At 41.7% G+C, this 16,516-nt stretch overlaps 1 protein-coding gene across 1 annotated transcript in view; it reads left to right on the forward strand.

Moving 5' to 3' along the window:
- Positions 1-16,516, forward strand: part of col27a1a (collagen, type XXVII, alpha 1a) — a 66,421-nt gene that overhangs the window by 3,089 nt on the left and 46,816 nt on the right. Inside the window, exons 2-4 of the mRNA XM_085464071.1 lie at positions 1,355-1,425; positions 6,418-8,123; positions 11,064-11,117. Of these exons, the coding sequence (XP_085320197.1) occupies positions 1,355-1,425; positions 6,418-8,123; positions 11,064-11,117 (1,831 nt within the window). The remainder of the gene's footprint in view (positions 1-1,354; positions 1,426-6,417; positions 8,124-11,063; positions 11,118-16,516) is intronic.

The raw sequence follows: 16,516 nt of genomic DNA on the forward strand, positions 1-16,516 counted from the left end.
ACAAGTCCACACACATACACACACAGTGACACACAAACACAAACACATCCCGAGCAACCACAGCCAGCTGTGTGTGTGGATGAGTGTGATGACGCTTCATTAGCAACTAGAGGATGGAAGGGTTGGAGACACAGACACCACAAACATGGATGTGAGCACACTGTTGCACACGTGCATTCAGATACACACACACACACACACACACACACACACACACACACACACACACACACACACTGGTTAATGTTGGAGCTGTAGAATTGTTTCTGAAGAGAGGCAGACACACGTCCTTGTCTGGGATAATGTAAATCGCTCAGCTTATGCAACAGTCACCGTCTTTCCCACATTTATGTATTTGGAGCCCTGTTTGCCTACTGTGGCCCACCAGCAACAGCTGTTATATACATTTCCTCCTCCAGTGTGTGTGTCTGTGTGTGACCATGTGCGCCTGGATGACCTCCAGTGGTAAACAGTGGTTCCCCCAGCCTGTCACCAGATCTCGGACCCCTACTGGGATCTCAGTCCACTTGCCAGTCAGTTTCTTTAAGTTATGCTGCACACCTGGATGCGGTGAGGGTGCTGAGAGACATTTTGTTTTTGTTTTTTCTGCACATGTGTGTATGTACGAGCGCACATGCATGCACATTTGGTTGGTTTTGGGAGTCTACTACAGTATTTTTGTCTCCAAAACCACAATGTGTGTGTGTTCTTGTGTTTCAGAGAGATAGAGGCTCGCTGAGATCTAAGTGCTTTAGCAGACTCCTGCTTGTGCCCTCCTACTGTAAACAGTTGTGTCACAGTTGAACAATATGTTAAGGCATGCCTTCTATGGTTAAATGCAAATAATTACATTCATTAATACTACTTTTTTGTCAGGGTTGAGACAAGTGTCCAATGTATCTGTAAATTGAGATTTGTGGATTTATTATATGCTGGAACAAAGACTTTTGCATTCTCATGTTGTGACTTGTTAGACTGTTTGTCCATCAGGGACTTAAACGTAGGACCGGACTACCTCTAGAAGCACTATGAGGCTCTGCAGTTACCTTGGCAACACCTCTAAGTAGTTATTTGGGGTTAATGAGGCCAAGGCTCTATCTAAATGAATGGGGAGAGAATTATATCTTTAATGTTAATGGTAAAAAAAAAAAGAAGTTTCTGGCTTTATTTATGACTCAATTCATGGTGCCAATATGATCAACATCTCTGCCTTAGCCAGCAATCACATTTGATTGATTGATCATAGTATGGATACAGTTAGTGAGGAATAACTATGAGAAAAAGAGTTAAATAGTCTGTCCAATACCACGTGATTGTTGCCTCTCTCTGACATCCTTCTCTTCTCTTCTTCCAGGAGAGCCCTATTGCTCTGTACCATTTTATATTGTACTTGTTACCTGGGACTTACACAAGTACCCTCTGAAGGTAAGCTTTCCATACTCACCTCCACGTACTGCACTTTCTGACCTCTTTTGTTTGTGCTGAAAAAAACCCCAACTCTGTAAGACTGTAAGGAACCCCGGTGAGGTTTTGCAGTTATTCTTTGCCTTTTTGGTCAAGGCCCAAGCACATAAACACTTTGCTAAGAGAATTGGGCCAGCCGTTGCCATAACAACAGGTGTTGAGTAAGCTAAGTCCAAGGATCTAGGGAGTGATCAGCTCAACCATTCAATGATCCAATGTTGACCATTAATCTAAAAAAAAATGTAAAATCTCATGTCAGTCAGAGGTTAAAGTCAAAATTTTGTCTGGACAGCTGCACTGCTGAAGACCCCACTTAGCAAAGCATTTGTAAAGGCTAATATTCTTCACAAGGGCAAAAGGGAAACGTTTGACGATGTGAAACGTGTACTAGAATTCAGAGATGCCTAAATCAGGAGCTTGCCTCCACTTTGCAGAACATTTTATACAGTTAAGTTAATTCAGTTTTATTCATACTTTATTCATATAGCACCTGTTTACAAAGCATTTAGCGAGATGCGCCTTATTATTGTGCTCAGCTCTTTTGCAGGCATGTTTCATCTACCGTAGACATCCTTCTCTGCAGCAAACAGGAGACTGAACAGTTACAGGCTTGCTGGTCAATATATAGTCAAGCATTTTGCAGCTATCTAAGCCACTGGTATTGGTCAAAAAGACTGCATAAGGACTTTGATGAGGCGAGCAGAGTCATTATCCAGTAATGTTTCTCCATAAATGCAGGATGTTAAAACATTTTCAGCTGATTGCTAACAGGCTCGCCTTTAACCGAGATCTTAAGTCAGTGTTACATTCACAATCTTGCATCCAAGTAGCCTTAAAAATCAGTTATTGCAGATTTAATTGAAAACGTTGAGTGTGTTTCTGTTTGATCTCCTTTTGGTACCATTTGGAAGTTTCCTCTGATGAAGAGTTATTGATACAGTCCAGTGAACTGCCCCCCTACTCTAGTCATTATGATTGAGGCTGACAGCACACAGACTTCAGTAGGCCCGACAAAGCAGTGACTGAAAACTGATGGTCGACAAAACCAAATGTCATTTCAGTTCATTACATCAAGGCTCTTCCACAGTCACAGTTCTGCAAATAAGCCTTTGAAAAGCTGACACTTCTTTAAAGTGTCTGGTGTTAACAATTAATGTAACATAACAAGTCTTGGTGGCGATAATTCACCAGAGGTGTAAAATTTAGTAGTCAGACCTAATAAAGTTAGTTGGACATGTTTGGCTCCTTTTTGAAAGCTGAGTTTAAGATAAGATAAGATAAGATAGAACTTTATTAATCCCTCGGGTGGGTTCCTCTGGGAAATTCGACTTCCAAAAAAAGCACAGCAACGACCAAAGTTACAGTTACAGAACTGTTATATATATATATACACACACACACACACACACACACACACACATATATAAATACAGAGACAAATATAAATAAAATATACAAAGGGGATAAATAGAATAAATAGGAATAAAAAATAAAAATACAAGTGAATTGCACATTTCAAGTATTGAGTCTATTGCACTGTTGACTATTTACAAAAAGTATTGCACAAGGTATTGTACAGTGAGGTGCAGAGGCACTACAGCTTAGTTGTTCCCCCCTCCTTTGTCCTCCTGTTTCCCCTCCCTCTGCCCTCCAGAGAGGAGTTAAACAGTCTGATGGCGTGTGGGACAAAGGAGTTTTTAAGTCTGTTAGTTCTTGTCTTGGGGAGAAGCAACCTGTCACTGAACAGACTCTTCTGGTTGTTTATGGCCGTGTGCAGAGGACACAGAGGAGTTTAGTTTTTAGGCTCCGTTTCATCCTCTAATTAGCCTTTTTATTCAGTAAAGAGTCTCTGTTTTGAACTGTGAAATGCAATGAACTGTGAAAGGATGAACAATAAGAGGAGGAATGTTCAGCAATACGTTCTTGCTGATCAGCCTGTGAGCAACTCACTGTCCCCTGGCACACGGATACCTCAGTGCAGCCTAAGACTTCTTTTGGAGGCCAGAGTCAAGGATTAAGTTGTATATTGAACACTGACATGATTTTATTAGGAAAAAATGTAGCATTTTTTTTCTGCAGTGGAACAAATTTTAAAATGTAAAAGGGGAACAGCCAGGTAATGATTATGGTGAACAACATCTGCATTTGCACGTCATCCCTCACTTTCATTCTTGAGTTTCCAAATCATATGACTCCCCATTCAGCTCTCCATCCTTGTCTGTGTGTCTCTTGAAACATTCAAATAAATAAATTGCCAGAAGGTTGAGGAAAAACAGGAAAATTCCAGATAGACCATGTTTTACCATGTTCTGTCCCTTATCTAAGCATTGATCATAAGACGAAGACTTAGTTTCACGTTTTAAACATATTCAGTAGTCTAATAAGTGATGATTCCAAATATGATATTCAGGGAATTCAGGCAATATATTGCTGTGTTGATGATTGGGGATGATGAGGAAATATCATAAACTATTGTAAACTAGCACAGATCGGCCCGAAAGGGATTATTTCAGTATAAATCAGTGACTTCATCCTCTACAAGGGATACGATCAGAGAAAAGAGCCTTGGACTTTCACTCTATCCTGTTTGAGTGAATTGGCACATTGCGAGACTATAAACTCTGGCCATGTGTTAAACATGCATCTGCTCAGACACTTACAGTATGCTTTATATCTGAGACTGTGCTGTTAATTTATGCCTCTGTAACAGTAGAATAGAAGAATTGGAGACAATGTACAGAACAGATAGAGGTAATGTACCCGCCTGCCTCATTGCCAAGTTCCTGTTGTCCTTTAATGCATCAGAGACCACACAGAGAGTAATATACACCATGCACAGTGTGAATATTATTCCTGTTTTATAAAGCTCTAATGGTTTGAACTAAAGGGAAGTCTTACAGCCTTATACATAGCACGTAAGGACCATAAAGAACTTAAAGCAATCAGCGGAGAAAGAGTCGTTTAACTCAAGGTTCTGTTTTCAGTTTGCATATGTTTAATGTCAAAGTTTTCTAAACCTCTTTTTCTCTCAGCTCAAATATTCCTTCAAACTTTCCCTGCAATTATATGTATTTTCAAAGTCTGGGGCCCAACAGTTTAATAAAGCAAGCCTTGTATTATAGAAAGACAAGCATGTCATTCAAGTCCTCACTCTCTATAGTTTACCAGTGCAGCACATCCCAGCTGTCTTTCCCACTTTTTCTGGTATCTCATCAACACTGCTTTTCCATGGATTCTATACACATGTCCCCATTAGACAGGCCCCAGTGACCACAGGTCAGAGTGAGCCCGCAGACAATAAAAATGGTGAGGGGCCTAGGTCTGAGATCACAGGTCATGGAGAGAATGAGGGCTGTGGGACTACTGAGACTGAAACTCTGAACAGAGAGTCAAAGTTGGCTGAAAGGTTGGAAACTGTGCTCCGAACTCTCGAGTTGAGAGATGTTGTACTCACTTGTGGTTTCTGTGGCCATGTTCTGAATGTCCACGCTGACTACATACTGATGAGAAGGACAGAGACGAGATGGGAAAGAGGTTACATGATGACGCTGATGTCATTTAGTTCATTCCCTCGCAAATTAAAGGCTTAAAAACAAAGAGACACAAAGAAATGTGTCTATCAGTATAGCTAACATTGTCAGCACTTGAACATTAGCTTACAGTACAGCATGCATGCATTAATATGAACAGAGATGAATAAAATGTGTGCCTCAAACACACATTTGCAACAAACACATATTTGTCAGCATTACAAAGCATGCAGTGACCTCGCTTTTGCTTTTCAAGTGCGTTGGCCAGGTGGCTACTAAGAAAGGATTAGGTCCTCTAGTCTGCTTGTACGTTCCTGGTACTGGCTGGATGCTTTAGCCTTGACTCACCTGCAGTGAGTGCAATGCTTAATTGGTTTAGCATTCTATTTTTTTATGACCATATATCCATTCTTTTCTGCTCTATATAACCAAAATTTCATTTGAGGTTTATGGGGTCCAGAGGAAAGACAAAATTAGGATAATAGGCATACACTGGGAGAGGTGTTTAGGTTTAACTGCAACACATTTGGATTGTCTTATCAAAGGATTTCTAATAATTCCTGTTGAACGTTTGACCTTTTAAACTCTAATCACAGTAAGCTGAGATGAATCTCTATGAGTTTTAGTGTTATAGGGTTCAGTAAGGTTTTAGATTACTGGCAAAGATCAACATTATATTTCACTGTGAGTGCAATACAGAATGTGGTGTACACACGCTGCCCTTGTGCGACACTTTAAGCTGTTCAAGGCATCACAAAAGCCAGACATATTGGAGCAATGTGAATTAGCAAAGCCACTGACATTTGAAGTAGACCTCTGTGCTGTTCAGCAACATAAGAAACAAGATTGCTGCGTACTCCTGCCTGTCTGGACATAAATTTATTTTGGCCTAAAGTTGCTATAAACCATCTACAGAAGCACTTAGATGTGCTCAAAGTCTGCTGAGTTCATTATTGTTTTGAATCTTTCTTTCTTTTTGCCTGTCTCTTCACTCTTCAGTGTTTAAGCTACAGTATTTTGTGAACTGCTTCAATATGGACATGATGCAAGCCTCTCGTAGCATAGGAGTCTTTAGTTAAAACAAAACTTTGAAAAAGTGAAATGTTTTGCACCAAATTCTTATGCAAGAACTCAGATTGTCTCATTGACATTTAAATTATTTTTCCACAACCATTTAAAACATGTTACAGTTTGGGCACAAATTACAGTAAAAGTTTAAAACTAGTCCAGATCTCAGTGTGTTCTCTTGTAGTTCTTGCGTGATGTTTGATTTATATTTCTAAAGTTGCCTATGTTGTTTATTTTATCTTGTTCCTGATGATTACCAGGTACCAAAAATATGAGATAACAATAACCATAAACATCACAAACAAGCATGTTGTAAACACTGCTTATCTAACACAGCCCTTTTCTTCCTCTACAGATGTGGACATTCTCCAAAAGTTGGGGCTTAAGGGAGAGAGGACATCACGCATTCTGCCGGCAGGAGTCATTCCGTTCAGATCGGGGATCATCCTCAACCAGCGGGCGCATATTGAGGCTCCATTGCGATCAATCTTTCCTCCGGCCATCTGGCCTAACCTCACGCTGGTCCTGAGTGTACGCTCTCACCGTATCAACAGCGCTTTCCTTTTCACCCTGCTCTCAGACCACAAGAAGCTGCTTCTTGGTCTACAGCTTGTACCGGGAAACCTGGTCCTACACACGGGACCAAATACCTCTGTGGCACTGCCCTATGAGCCCCACGATGGCAAGTGGCACCAGCTGGGTCTGGGAATTAATGGACAGAGAGTGACTCTATATGCCTCCTGCGGAGGGCAGAGTGTTCATGCAGACTTTGGGTCGGACAGTGAAAAGGGGCTGGCTCCAGAGCTCCATGGCTCGCTGCTGCTGGGGAGGACAAGCCAGCAGCAAACTTCAGCACACTTTGAAGGAGCCATTTGCCAGTTTGATCTGGTCCCTTCTGCACAGGCAGCTCACAACTATTGCAGGTACATTAAGAAACAGTGCAGGGAAGCTGACACGTACAGGCCTAACCTTTCTCCTTTGCTGCCTATTGTACCGAGAGAAAGAAACATCACAGCTACTGCTGCTACCCCTAAACGTGGAAGCCCAGTAACCGCCAGGAAAACCACAGGGTTCAGCCTCGCCAGGAGCGCTGCTGCTGCAGCCTCAGCTGTCAGATATGTGGCCCCCACCCAAACGATAAAACCGAACCAAGGGACCATCATCCCAAAGACCCTGTTGGGAACTGTGATACCAGTTACAGACCAAGTTGGTTTGGTTTCACCACCTCTCAAGACCAGAACCAGCACTGTCACAACACCACTCAGGACAGGAGCACCACCCACGAAACCATCAACGGCAAGACCCTCCAGTCCTAAAGCTTTTAATCAGAAATCCTCTAAACCTACTCCATCAAAATCCACTTCATCAAAACCCACTCCCCCAAGACCCACTCCATCAAAACACAGTCCACCAAAACCCACTCCCCCAAAACACACTCCACCAAAACCCACTCCATCAAAACACACTCCACCAAAACCCAGTCTCTCTTATCCCACTCCATCAAAACCCAGTCCGATAAAACCCAGTCCCTCAAAACCCACACTCTCTAAACCCACTCTGTCAAAACCCACCCCTCAAAACAACCCAAAAAATGCAAGTGTGGGAGCAAGCAATTCAAAGAAACCTACGATACCAGTCAGTACCAGCACCAAACCCTCCAAGACAAAGCCTAAACCTGCATTATTAGACCAAGGTGCAGTCCCAAAGAAACCCCAACCCACCAGAGCCAGTAAAACTCCTTCCAAGTCTAAAGTTACATCATCGAAAGCCACTCCGTCCAAACCCAAACCAGATTCTCTAAAAGATGCTCCTTTTAAACCAACAACATCAAAGGTCAACCGCTCAAAATCAGCCACCCCCAAACCTACAGCTGCTAAAACCCCTAAGCCAACAAAGCAACCAATGACCACCAAGGCTCCAGTCACCCCAAGACCTACTAAACCTTCATACAACCCAGTTACACCACCTGCTACTGATGGCTTCCAGAGCTGGGAGGTGCCACCTACGCAATTCTCCATGCTGGTAGAAGCTAAGGGAGAGAAAGGAAATGTAGGACCGCAGGTAAGAACTTTTGGTCAACCTGAGCTGTTTAGTGAGACTGGTTGTGTGTAAATGCTACAAGAAAAAAAATCTATATCAGCACTGGTGTTTTGCAAAATCAAGGTGAGCAAGCAGTGCACAGACTATGTCTCATCTCTGTGCCTGCAGCTGTGTGTGGCAAGTTTACATTAGTAAAGCAATAAAAGTGAATGGAGCTTTTCTTTTAGCTCATCCCAGTCTGCCTTGGTCTTTGTCACTTGTAACAAAGACCAGTGCAGTTTTGATTTAGGTGTTTTTGGGTTAGAAAAAGACCACACAGATATTTAGGTTAATATGGAACAGTCTCCTTTGCCACAGAGGTTTGAAGCCCTGCTATATTTCTCTAATTCTTTTCACCTTACTCCATGCACAGAGCCTTCCAGTCTGGCTGTGACATGTCAGGTCTGACGCCTTGCCGTCTCAGCACCAGATTCCTCTTTCAGAGAGTTCTGGTGGAGGTTGCATGGTCTCGTTTCAAAGCCAGGTCCAGGTCAAAGGTTAAAGCAGTCAGCAAACATTCAGCTTCCCAATACAGGCGTTAAGTTAGGCGAGGCCCTCCTTCAGCATCAGAACAAGTCTCAGAAAATGTGCTTGTCTCCACGAAGCAGAGAATACCTTTGTGTACACAACTGTCTACACAGTTTCCCAACTCAAAATGTGGTCAGAATGATCAGACCACAATGTCTCTGTCAGTGTCTCTTGGGTGTGTTCATACTTGTACCTGTGATTAAGTCATCTTAGTGTAAAGTGCAAGCAGGGCCTGCTCGTTTGATACGTGTGCCTTGCTTATTCTTTGCAGCAGCCTGTCATTTGGTGCTGTAGACTGCAGAATACAGTGTGTCTAGGGCTCGCTAATTTACCTCTGTAGTGATGTCCAGTAGATGCTTTACTGTCATTAAGGTGAGCCAAGTTGCTGGCATTTAGAAACCAGGACCTGTAATCTTGATATGAAGTGCAGTCATTTACCGAAGAAAATAAATTGTAGAAGGATCAGTAAGGGAAGTTTGAAGATTATTTACCAAAGGACTGTCTGGCATATCCACAAGTGCTGATACTGTGCTGAGGCTTATGCTAAATGTAGGTTAAGTTGCACTAAATGTAGGGTAGGTTGTGGTGGAGTTCTGGCCCTGAAGTACAATAAAGCCATAGAAATGCTCTGGGCTTTATCTTAAAAGTGCATGAAAATGTGCATTTTGCCTGACTTCAATGACTGGGTAAGATATTATGAGACTGGAAGACCTATTTATTTTAAATGTGGATGCCTGCACATACACGTGCCTCCTGCTCTGTCTCTGTGTAACTGTGTAGTACCATCAGAGATCCCGAGTGAAGCAGTTATGGTTTCCTCTCAGTATGGATCTTGATTTTTTTTTTTTTTTTACGCATGCCATTAGTGTACTGTGCCAACTCTTTTCCCAAGAGCACAACATTTTATGTGCACGCTTTTCTTGCACACCTTAAGAGCCTTTAACAGTTACAGCAGAAGTGTGATTTGGACTTCCTGTCGCACAGAAACAGAGCTCCAGCTGCCAGAAGAAACATCCAGCTCAGGCACATATACATGCTGCAGTCGCTCTTCTGAAGCACCTTTGGCGCCTCACTCCTACCATGAAAAATGGTTTCCTTTGACATCTGCTCCACTGCATTTTTTTGAGATTGAATTTGAATCTGAATTGACTGTATGGAAACATACTTCTGTGCTCAGTTAAAGTGCATTTTATATATAAGCTTTTAGAAAGGAAACCTTAAAAATGCGTTTTTCAAACTCGCCAAGCACGATTTTCATCGCTGTAAACGTAGAAACAGAGTTTATCGTGTATCAAAGGACAACTCTGTGCACAGCAATGCACAATTCATATATGCAGACGAGCACAGCCAGCATAACTGAAAGCATCCTTTCCAGAAGCCTGAACAAATTGTCTTAGAGAAAAGAAATGAGGTAAGATTGACAGGTGCAAAAAGGAAAAGACAGTGAAGTAAATAAACAAACCAGGCTAAGAAAGGAAGGCCGAGGCAGGGGGTGTAAGTGTGAAGACGGACACTGGTGTATGTTGACGTTGACAGGTCTTCAGGCCACCATAGGGCACACCACCTGCAACAGTAAGGGTGGTCTCTACTTAGGAGGTCATTGCGGAGGAGGAGATGGTTCCAGCACAGTTATAAATAAATAAATAAATAAATCAGAGAATAGACAGACACACTTTATGCAGGTAGTGACTATTATTAGAATAACCCTGAGGATCAGACATGATGTCTGTGTGTGTAAAGAATGAGTTGTGGTTTTCTTTATTTAAATTGTTTTTGAATTAGTCTCTTCTTTCTTAAATTCTTTTTGAGAGCTAAAATGAGTCAATATCAAAAAGCGAGATGCTGCTTATTTTTTACTACTCGACTATTTATCGATTTTTTTGAGGACAAAATATGTAAAACGTGTTATATAAACACTTTACTACAAGATGCTTTAACAACCAGAAGCCCACATTGTTGCCTGTTTTGCCAAAATGACCAAAAATACTGTTTTCCCTGATTTCTGCGTTTTCTCCCTCTTTTTCAATTAAAAGAAAACAAATGAGCACGGGCCTGATATAGACACACAGGGGCATTGAGCGGTGCAGGAAATGACCTGTTATTTCTAGTGTTTCTACGATTTCCTGCCGCAAGGGCTCAAATCCTCTCGATGGCTAAGGGTGAACTCTCAACACCTTGAGATGGAATTACTTCAGAGGGAAAAGGTGTCGCTTTGTGTGCGGTTTTTTCACCCTGTGGATGAATGGCAGCCTCTGTGATGTAGATGAATCCACCGAGAAAATGCATTGGATGAGAGTCTGGTTCTGTCAGTGTATGCTAAATGAATATACTTAGTCATTGTGCTGTATAAATGGTGTATCAGACTGCAACACTAACCAAATAATCTTTCTGTAGGGGCTGCCTGGACCTCCAGGGAAGCCAGGCGTGCTAGGCAAGAGGGGTCCTCGGGTAAGTGTCTTTGACCACCCCCTGACACCTCCAACCAGATCGAACACATTTTCATAAAAAACGATTCTGTCTGTTGTTGAGGGTTTTTTGTTTATTGTTTTTTTTTTAAATAAATGTAAATAAGTGTGTGTTTTATCCTACCTGTTGATCTAAACCTCAAAGGCAAAAAAGCCACAATAACCAAACAAGACGCAGTCATGAAAATAAAAGCCTTCCAAGTCCCTCCTATCAACCCAGCGCTCACACATATACTCACACACAAAGTCTTCCTATGCAGACAGATTGACCATATTCAGCATGGGGATGCGAGTGCTGACCTCCCACCCCTGAGCATAAACAGGAAAGCTTCTATAAAGACGGTCTTTGAAAAGGCTGCCTGTGCCACAGGATGCCTAATAAAAGCACTGTAAACAGACAAAGAACACATGGCTTCACTGGACTTTCTACTTCCGACTGAACTGTTGCAGCAGACTGCACCAACACTCCATAGGAATCCCATTCTGGGCTAATGAAAGACTTCTTTTTTCCAAGGAAGTTAAATAAATCTAGTCTTCTTACAGGAGCTCTCTTCCTCTGTTTCTCACTTACTGTCCCATAAAATGTAAGGATTCAGCCTGACATTTGTTTGTAACCACGACGGCAGCACGTTTGCATTGCCCAAACTGAACTATCATAACCCTTTAACGGATTGTAATAAAATGTGTTCCTCTTATCCAGCAGTACCCATAGAGGGAAACAACAGTAGAAGTTTTAACACATACTGTGTTGATTTACATAAAATGTACCACAAAAAAATCAGAATTCTGAGGAATTCTGACAATTTTGGTGTCAATTTTTTTCTCCTTTTGTTTTTGTCTGAAAAATTACATCACCCCCACCAATCAACAACTTGTTGTATCCTATCAGCACATTGCATTATCCCCTAATGTCAATTACCTCATTGATATTAGCGCTTAGCACAGTTGTGCCTGTGGTATCCCTTATGTTCTTGGTGTTAAACTGTTAATTACAAGGAAGGTACTGCAAACCTGCATTAAAAAAAAAAAGTCTGACATTTTATGCACTACACAGTGATTTCAGATATCCTTTATATTTTTATTTGTTGTTGTTTAAGTATAATATGTACTACGTGCTTATTCCTCCATGTCTGCAAGACCGTTAAGCTAAAGTCTCTGCGATCCCCAGCGCCACTACATATGTATGAAAAGCTCTTTGTCTGGCTCTAATTAAAGCTATTTAAGCCCAATCAGCACCTCCCGTTCTGTCTGTAGTACCAGTTTCACCACATTGGTCCCTCTTGTGGGATTTCTTATGATCCAAATCAAACTTACCTGGAATGAATCCTAAATAGGGTTTAAAAATCTAAGCAGAGAGCTGCGTGAAGCCAGTCAAGCCAAGCATGAGTCTGAGTGGAAATATGTTTTGCGCAAGAAAGCTGAAACTTTCCTCCAAATGTATTTTGGAAATTTACAAGGAGAGCTGTTAAAGCTTTTCCTAAGGAACACTTTCTCTATTTTGGACTCGTAAGCAATGAATGTGTAAGATAAATGCAAATAAACAGAAGGATAACTTTGATAACTGCAGTAGTTCAAGCAGGAAAAATGTGCTGCAGCATAATCCTTAATCACTGGTTGGATCCCAGGCTGGGCTGGACTTCTCAACTCTAACTTGCCCTTGATAAAGCTTTAGCATATGGCAGTGACCCCTTACCATCATCATAGCTTAGAAGTGACTTTTGTCAAACTCAATAAACTATCTCAGCAACAGCATCACGCTTATGTCAAGAGAGATGTTGAACTGCTGGTGGCATTCTCAGTGGAAGTGGTTGGTTTGCAAAGGGCAAGCAATGAAAAGAAGTCATTTTCAGTAAGGATGTATTTATAAATCCAGGGGTCAGTTGCAAACGCGCTGCCAGTGTGATTTAGTTTAACCCACACACTTGGGCCCATAAGCGCTCACATGGGATTGTATGCGTGCTACAACACTAATCCCTCCGTGCAGCACAGACATACCGTATGTGGGTGAGTTTACAAACTGCCTATATAAAGAGTGAGACAGATTATGGCGCTTTCCTGTAAACAAAAGCATTTATCAAATTTAACTGCTGCTGCCATGTGTGTGTGCAAACATAGAAAGCCACACACACACATGCTAACATGCACTCCGCGCAAAGACATGCTATGCAAACTCTCCCCTCTTAGCCAGATGTATGTGTGGTTTCAATTTAGGAAGGGAAATTTACTTGTTGGTCACTTAAAAATTTGAATATATGGCGCAGATTGCTTAGTCTGCAGGGTCACAGGTAGGTTCTTTTGTTTGAAAGACTAGTTTCTGATAAAAGAGCTCTACCAGGTTTGACCTTCTGTAGCCTGGGATTACTGGAAGTCTGCATGATGACACACAGAGCACCATTGAGCCCAAGAAGAACCAACCATGAACCTTGACCTCTCATCCCACACATGAGAGTGCGAGATGCCATCTCTATGGCAACAGATGTGAGTACAGAGATCGTTGCTCAGTACCCATGAATAGTCGGGCCAAACTTTTTCGAGTGTATTTGAGGGTATATAATGACGACGATGGTAGGAGGGTGTGAGTGGAAATGTGGATGCATCGTCAGCGCACAGGCCTATATCTATCTGAAGCCTGTGTGTGTGCGTGTGTGTTTGTGTGTTCATCTGGAAACTGCTGGGTCAAAAGGGTCTTTGTGTGGGTGAAAATATCTCTGTCACCCATCTTTCCTCCTGCATTCCCTCCAAACCACTCCTCTGTCGCTAACCAAATTTCCCCTACCCTGCTTCACCTGTATGCATTCAGATCCCAGATCGGCATACGGAATAGAAACCTGGAAAACTTTAAAGAACTTTCAAATGAAAACATGTGCTCCTCTGTTGGGCTCTTTCGGTAACACCACGCAACAGATCAGCTTTTCAAGGGTCTTTATAATCCCTAGAGTAAACTGTGTGAACGGGTCTTTCCTCTGGAGCAACTTTGTAATGACCTCCGGGACTATAAAAATCACAGACCAATCCCCTTTTGGGCACTTTGTTTTGGCATAAAAACCACATCTAGGTTTCCATCTTAATTTCCAAACTCGTCATTCACATTATTAATTATTACTATTATTGTTTTAAATACCTAAATAATACTTTAGACTTTTACTCGTTATTTCCTTTTTCATATGCTAAAAATGTTGGCACAGAAGCAGTTCATTCATCCCCATCTGCTTCTGTTATTATAGCATTTGAGTGTAATTCATGTGGCATTAAGCTGCAAATTCCACTCTTTTTATCCAGCAGTGGCGAGGTCTGTTTTCAGACTTTTAACAAACAGTGAAATATCTTTAGGGGCAAAGGTTCGAGTGTCTGTGAATGCTTGGTGGAATCTTTAATTATGAGGACATCCAGCAGTTTCACATGCTCTCTTGATCTAATGTTAGTTAATCAGATACTGCCCCGTCTGCTCTCATTTGGCACAGCATCATCTCTTTTATCTTTAATATGGTGGCTGTACATACATTTAAAGTCTCTTTTACGAGCTAGTGTTGAAAGTCAGAGTATGTTTACAGCACAGCCCATCAAAAGGCCTCATCTAAAATATTCTGCGTGTGAACGTGACTTTGGCAGTGATGTCACGTATCCAATTTTAAGTGCGTATGGTGCATGTGTTGGCTTCAAGTTGCACATATGTTGTTGGGCATTTTGGTATATTTAAGCATAGGTATTTATATACAATATGGTGGCATATGATGAAACATTAGAAGCTACCATTTGTTTAGATTTTCACCATTTTGTCTCCAAAGAACTGGAATAAATTACACAGAGCTAGCAGCACTATTACCGCAGGAACCACAGCAACGCCCTGTATTGCTGTTCAGAGGTTGGTGGCTTTTTATTTGATAGCCCTTAGCTTGTGTGTGCCCCACCCTGGTCTTCTCTAATTAGAAATCAGAAATCAGAAATCAGAAATCAGAATGGGTTTATTGCCAGATGTTGAGGTTTACAACATTAGGAAATTGTTGCGAGAGAGAAGGAGCAAGACGCGGAGGCGAGAGCACTGCAGCAAATGTTAGTGCCAGCCCATGCCTACTAGAGCACTGACCAACCTGTGGTAAGCCACAGGGTTAATTTTGAATCATGTAATTCAAACTTGTCTTGTTTGTGTAAGTTTATTTAGGGCACAACAGGGACCCTTAATGCTGTCTGGACAGACCAGCTCTCGAGGAATGCCAGCTGTATACAAAACCGAAAATGAAAAGGGAAGCATGTGGGAGGACAAGAGGCGAGGTCTTAACTTGAGAATGCTTGGAATGAGAGTATTTCAAAATCGTACTTTTTCTTATTTTCTTTCAGAGGCTTACTGCTACTATTGCATGTGCTCATCTGAAACATGGCCAAAAATTCAAATAATGAGTTCAGCGTATGTACAAATAATGCATGTAAGCCAAAAGCTCAGGCTTCAGACTGCTCTAAGTACTCAGTTTAGGGTTTTTTTTTTGTTGTTGTTTTTTTTACTCATGGCTCTCTGTATGAAATCCTTACTAAGGTCATCCCAAGCATAAGAGAAGCCCCATTTGTTTAATTCTTTTGTTTGTGAGGGGCAACCAATCAGAAGAACGTTGGCTTAAAGGCAGTAGAAGGGTTGTAAAACAGCTTGTTTCAGACGAAGGGCAGATGCACAAAGACCCAGTAAGACCTGAGGACTCTTTTGACCTGTGAATCATGCAAAGTAAATGGACTGGTTCTTCTATGGCACTTTTCTACTTGAGCTTTGAAAGCGCTTTATACAGCATGCCTCATTCACCCACATTTATACAAACATTTTTTATGCCTAAGTGCTTTCTATCTAACATTCACACTCTGATGAATGCATCAAAGAGTAACTTCAGTATCTTACCCAAGAATACTTTGGTAAGTAGGTTGGAGCATCCAGGGATTGAACCTTAGTAGATGACCCGCTCTACATCCTGAGCTACAGCAAACAAATCAATGCAAAGTTAAATTGAATAAAATCTTTGCTGGAAATTCCTGAGTGTTACTTAATAAGAACCTCGTGTTACCAAGATGCTGTGTTCACCCATCACAAACTCTTGGTCACTTTCATCAAACTGTCCCTTAATAGAAAGATCCGTTCCATCAAAGGCCTGCTGTATGCTGTCATGTCATGTCTGATTTAAATGACCTCCTCAGCATGTCCTGAAGTTCTCCAGAGGCCTGGTAATGAACTAATCATTGGTTCAGGTGTGTTGACCCAGGGTGAGATCTAAAACCTGCAGGACACCGACCCTCGAGGCTTGGAGTTTGACACCCCTGCCTTACATAATAACTTCCTGATTTGTTTTTAGCCACCTCAGTAAAACCTGCTGACCCAGCTCTTAAAGCAGTTTTTGCTCTTTTTCC

Source organism: Copadichromis virginalis, linkage group LG7, assembly GCF_057382275.1.
Source record: "Copadichromis virginalis isolate Kocher_CV1m ecotype Utaka linkage group LG7, C_Virginalis_male_GT1.1, whole genome shotgun sequence".
Lineage (NCBI taxonomy): Eukaryota > Metazoa > Chordata > Actinopteri > Cichliformes > Cichlidae > Copadichromis > Copadichromis virginalis.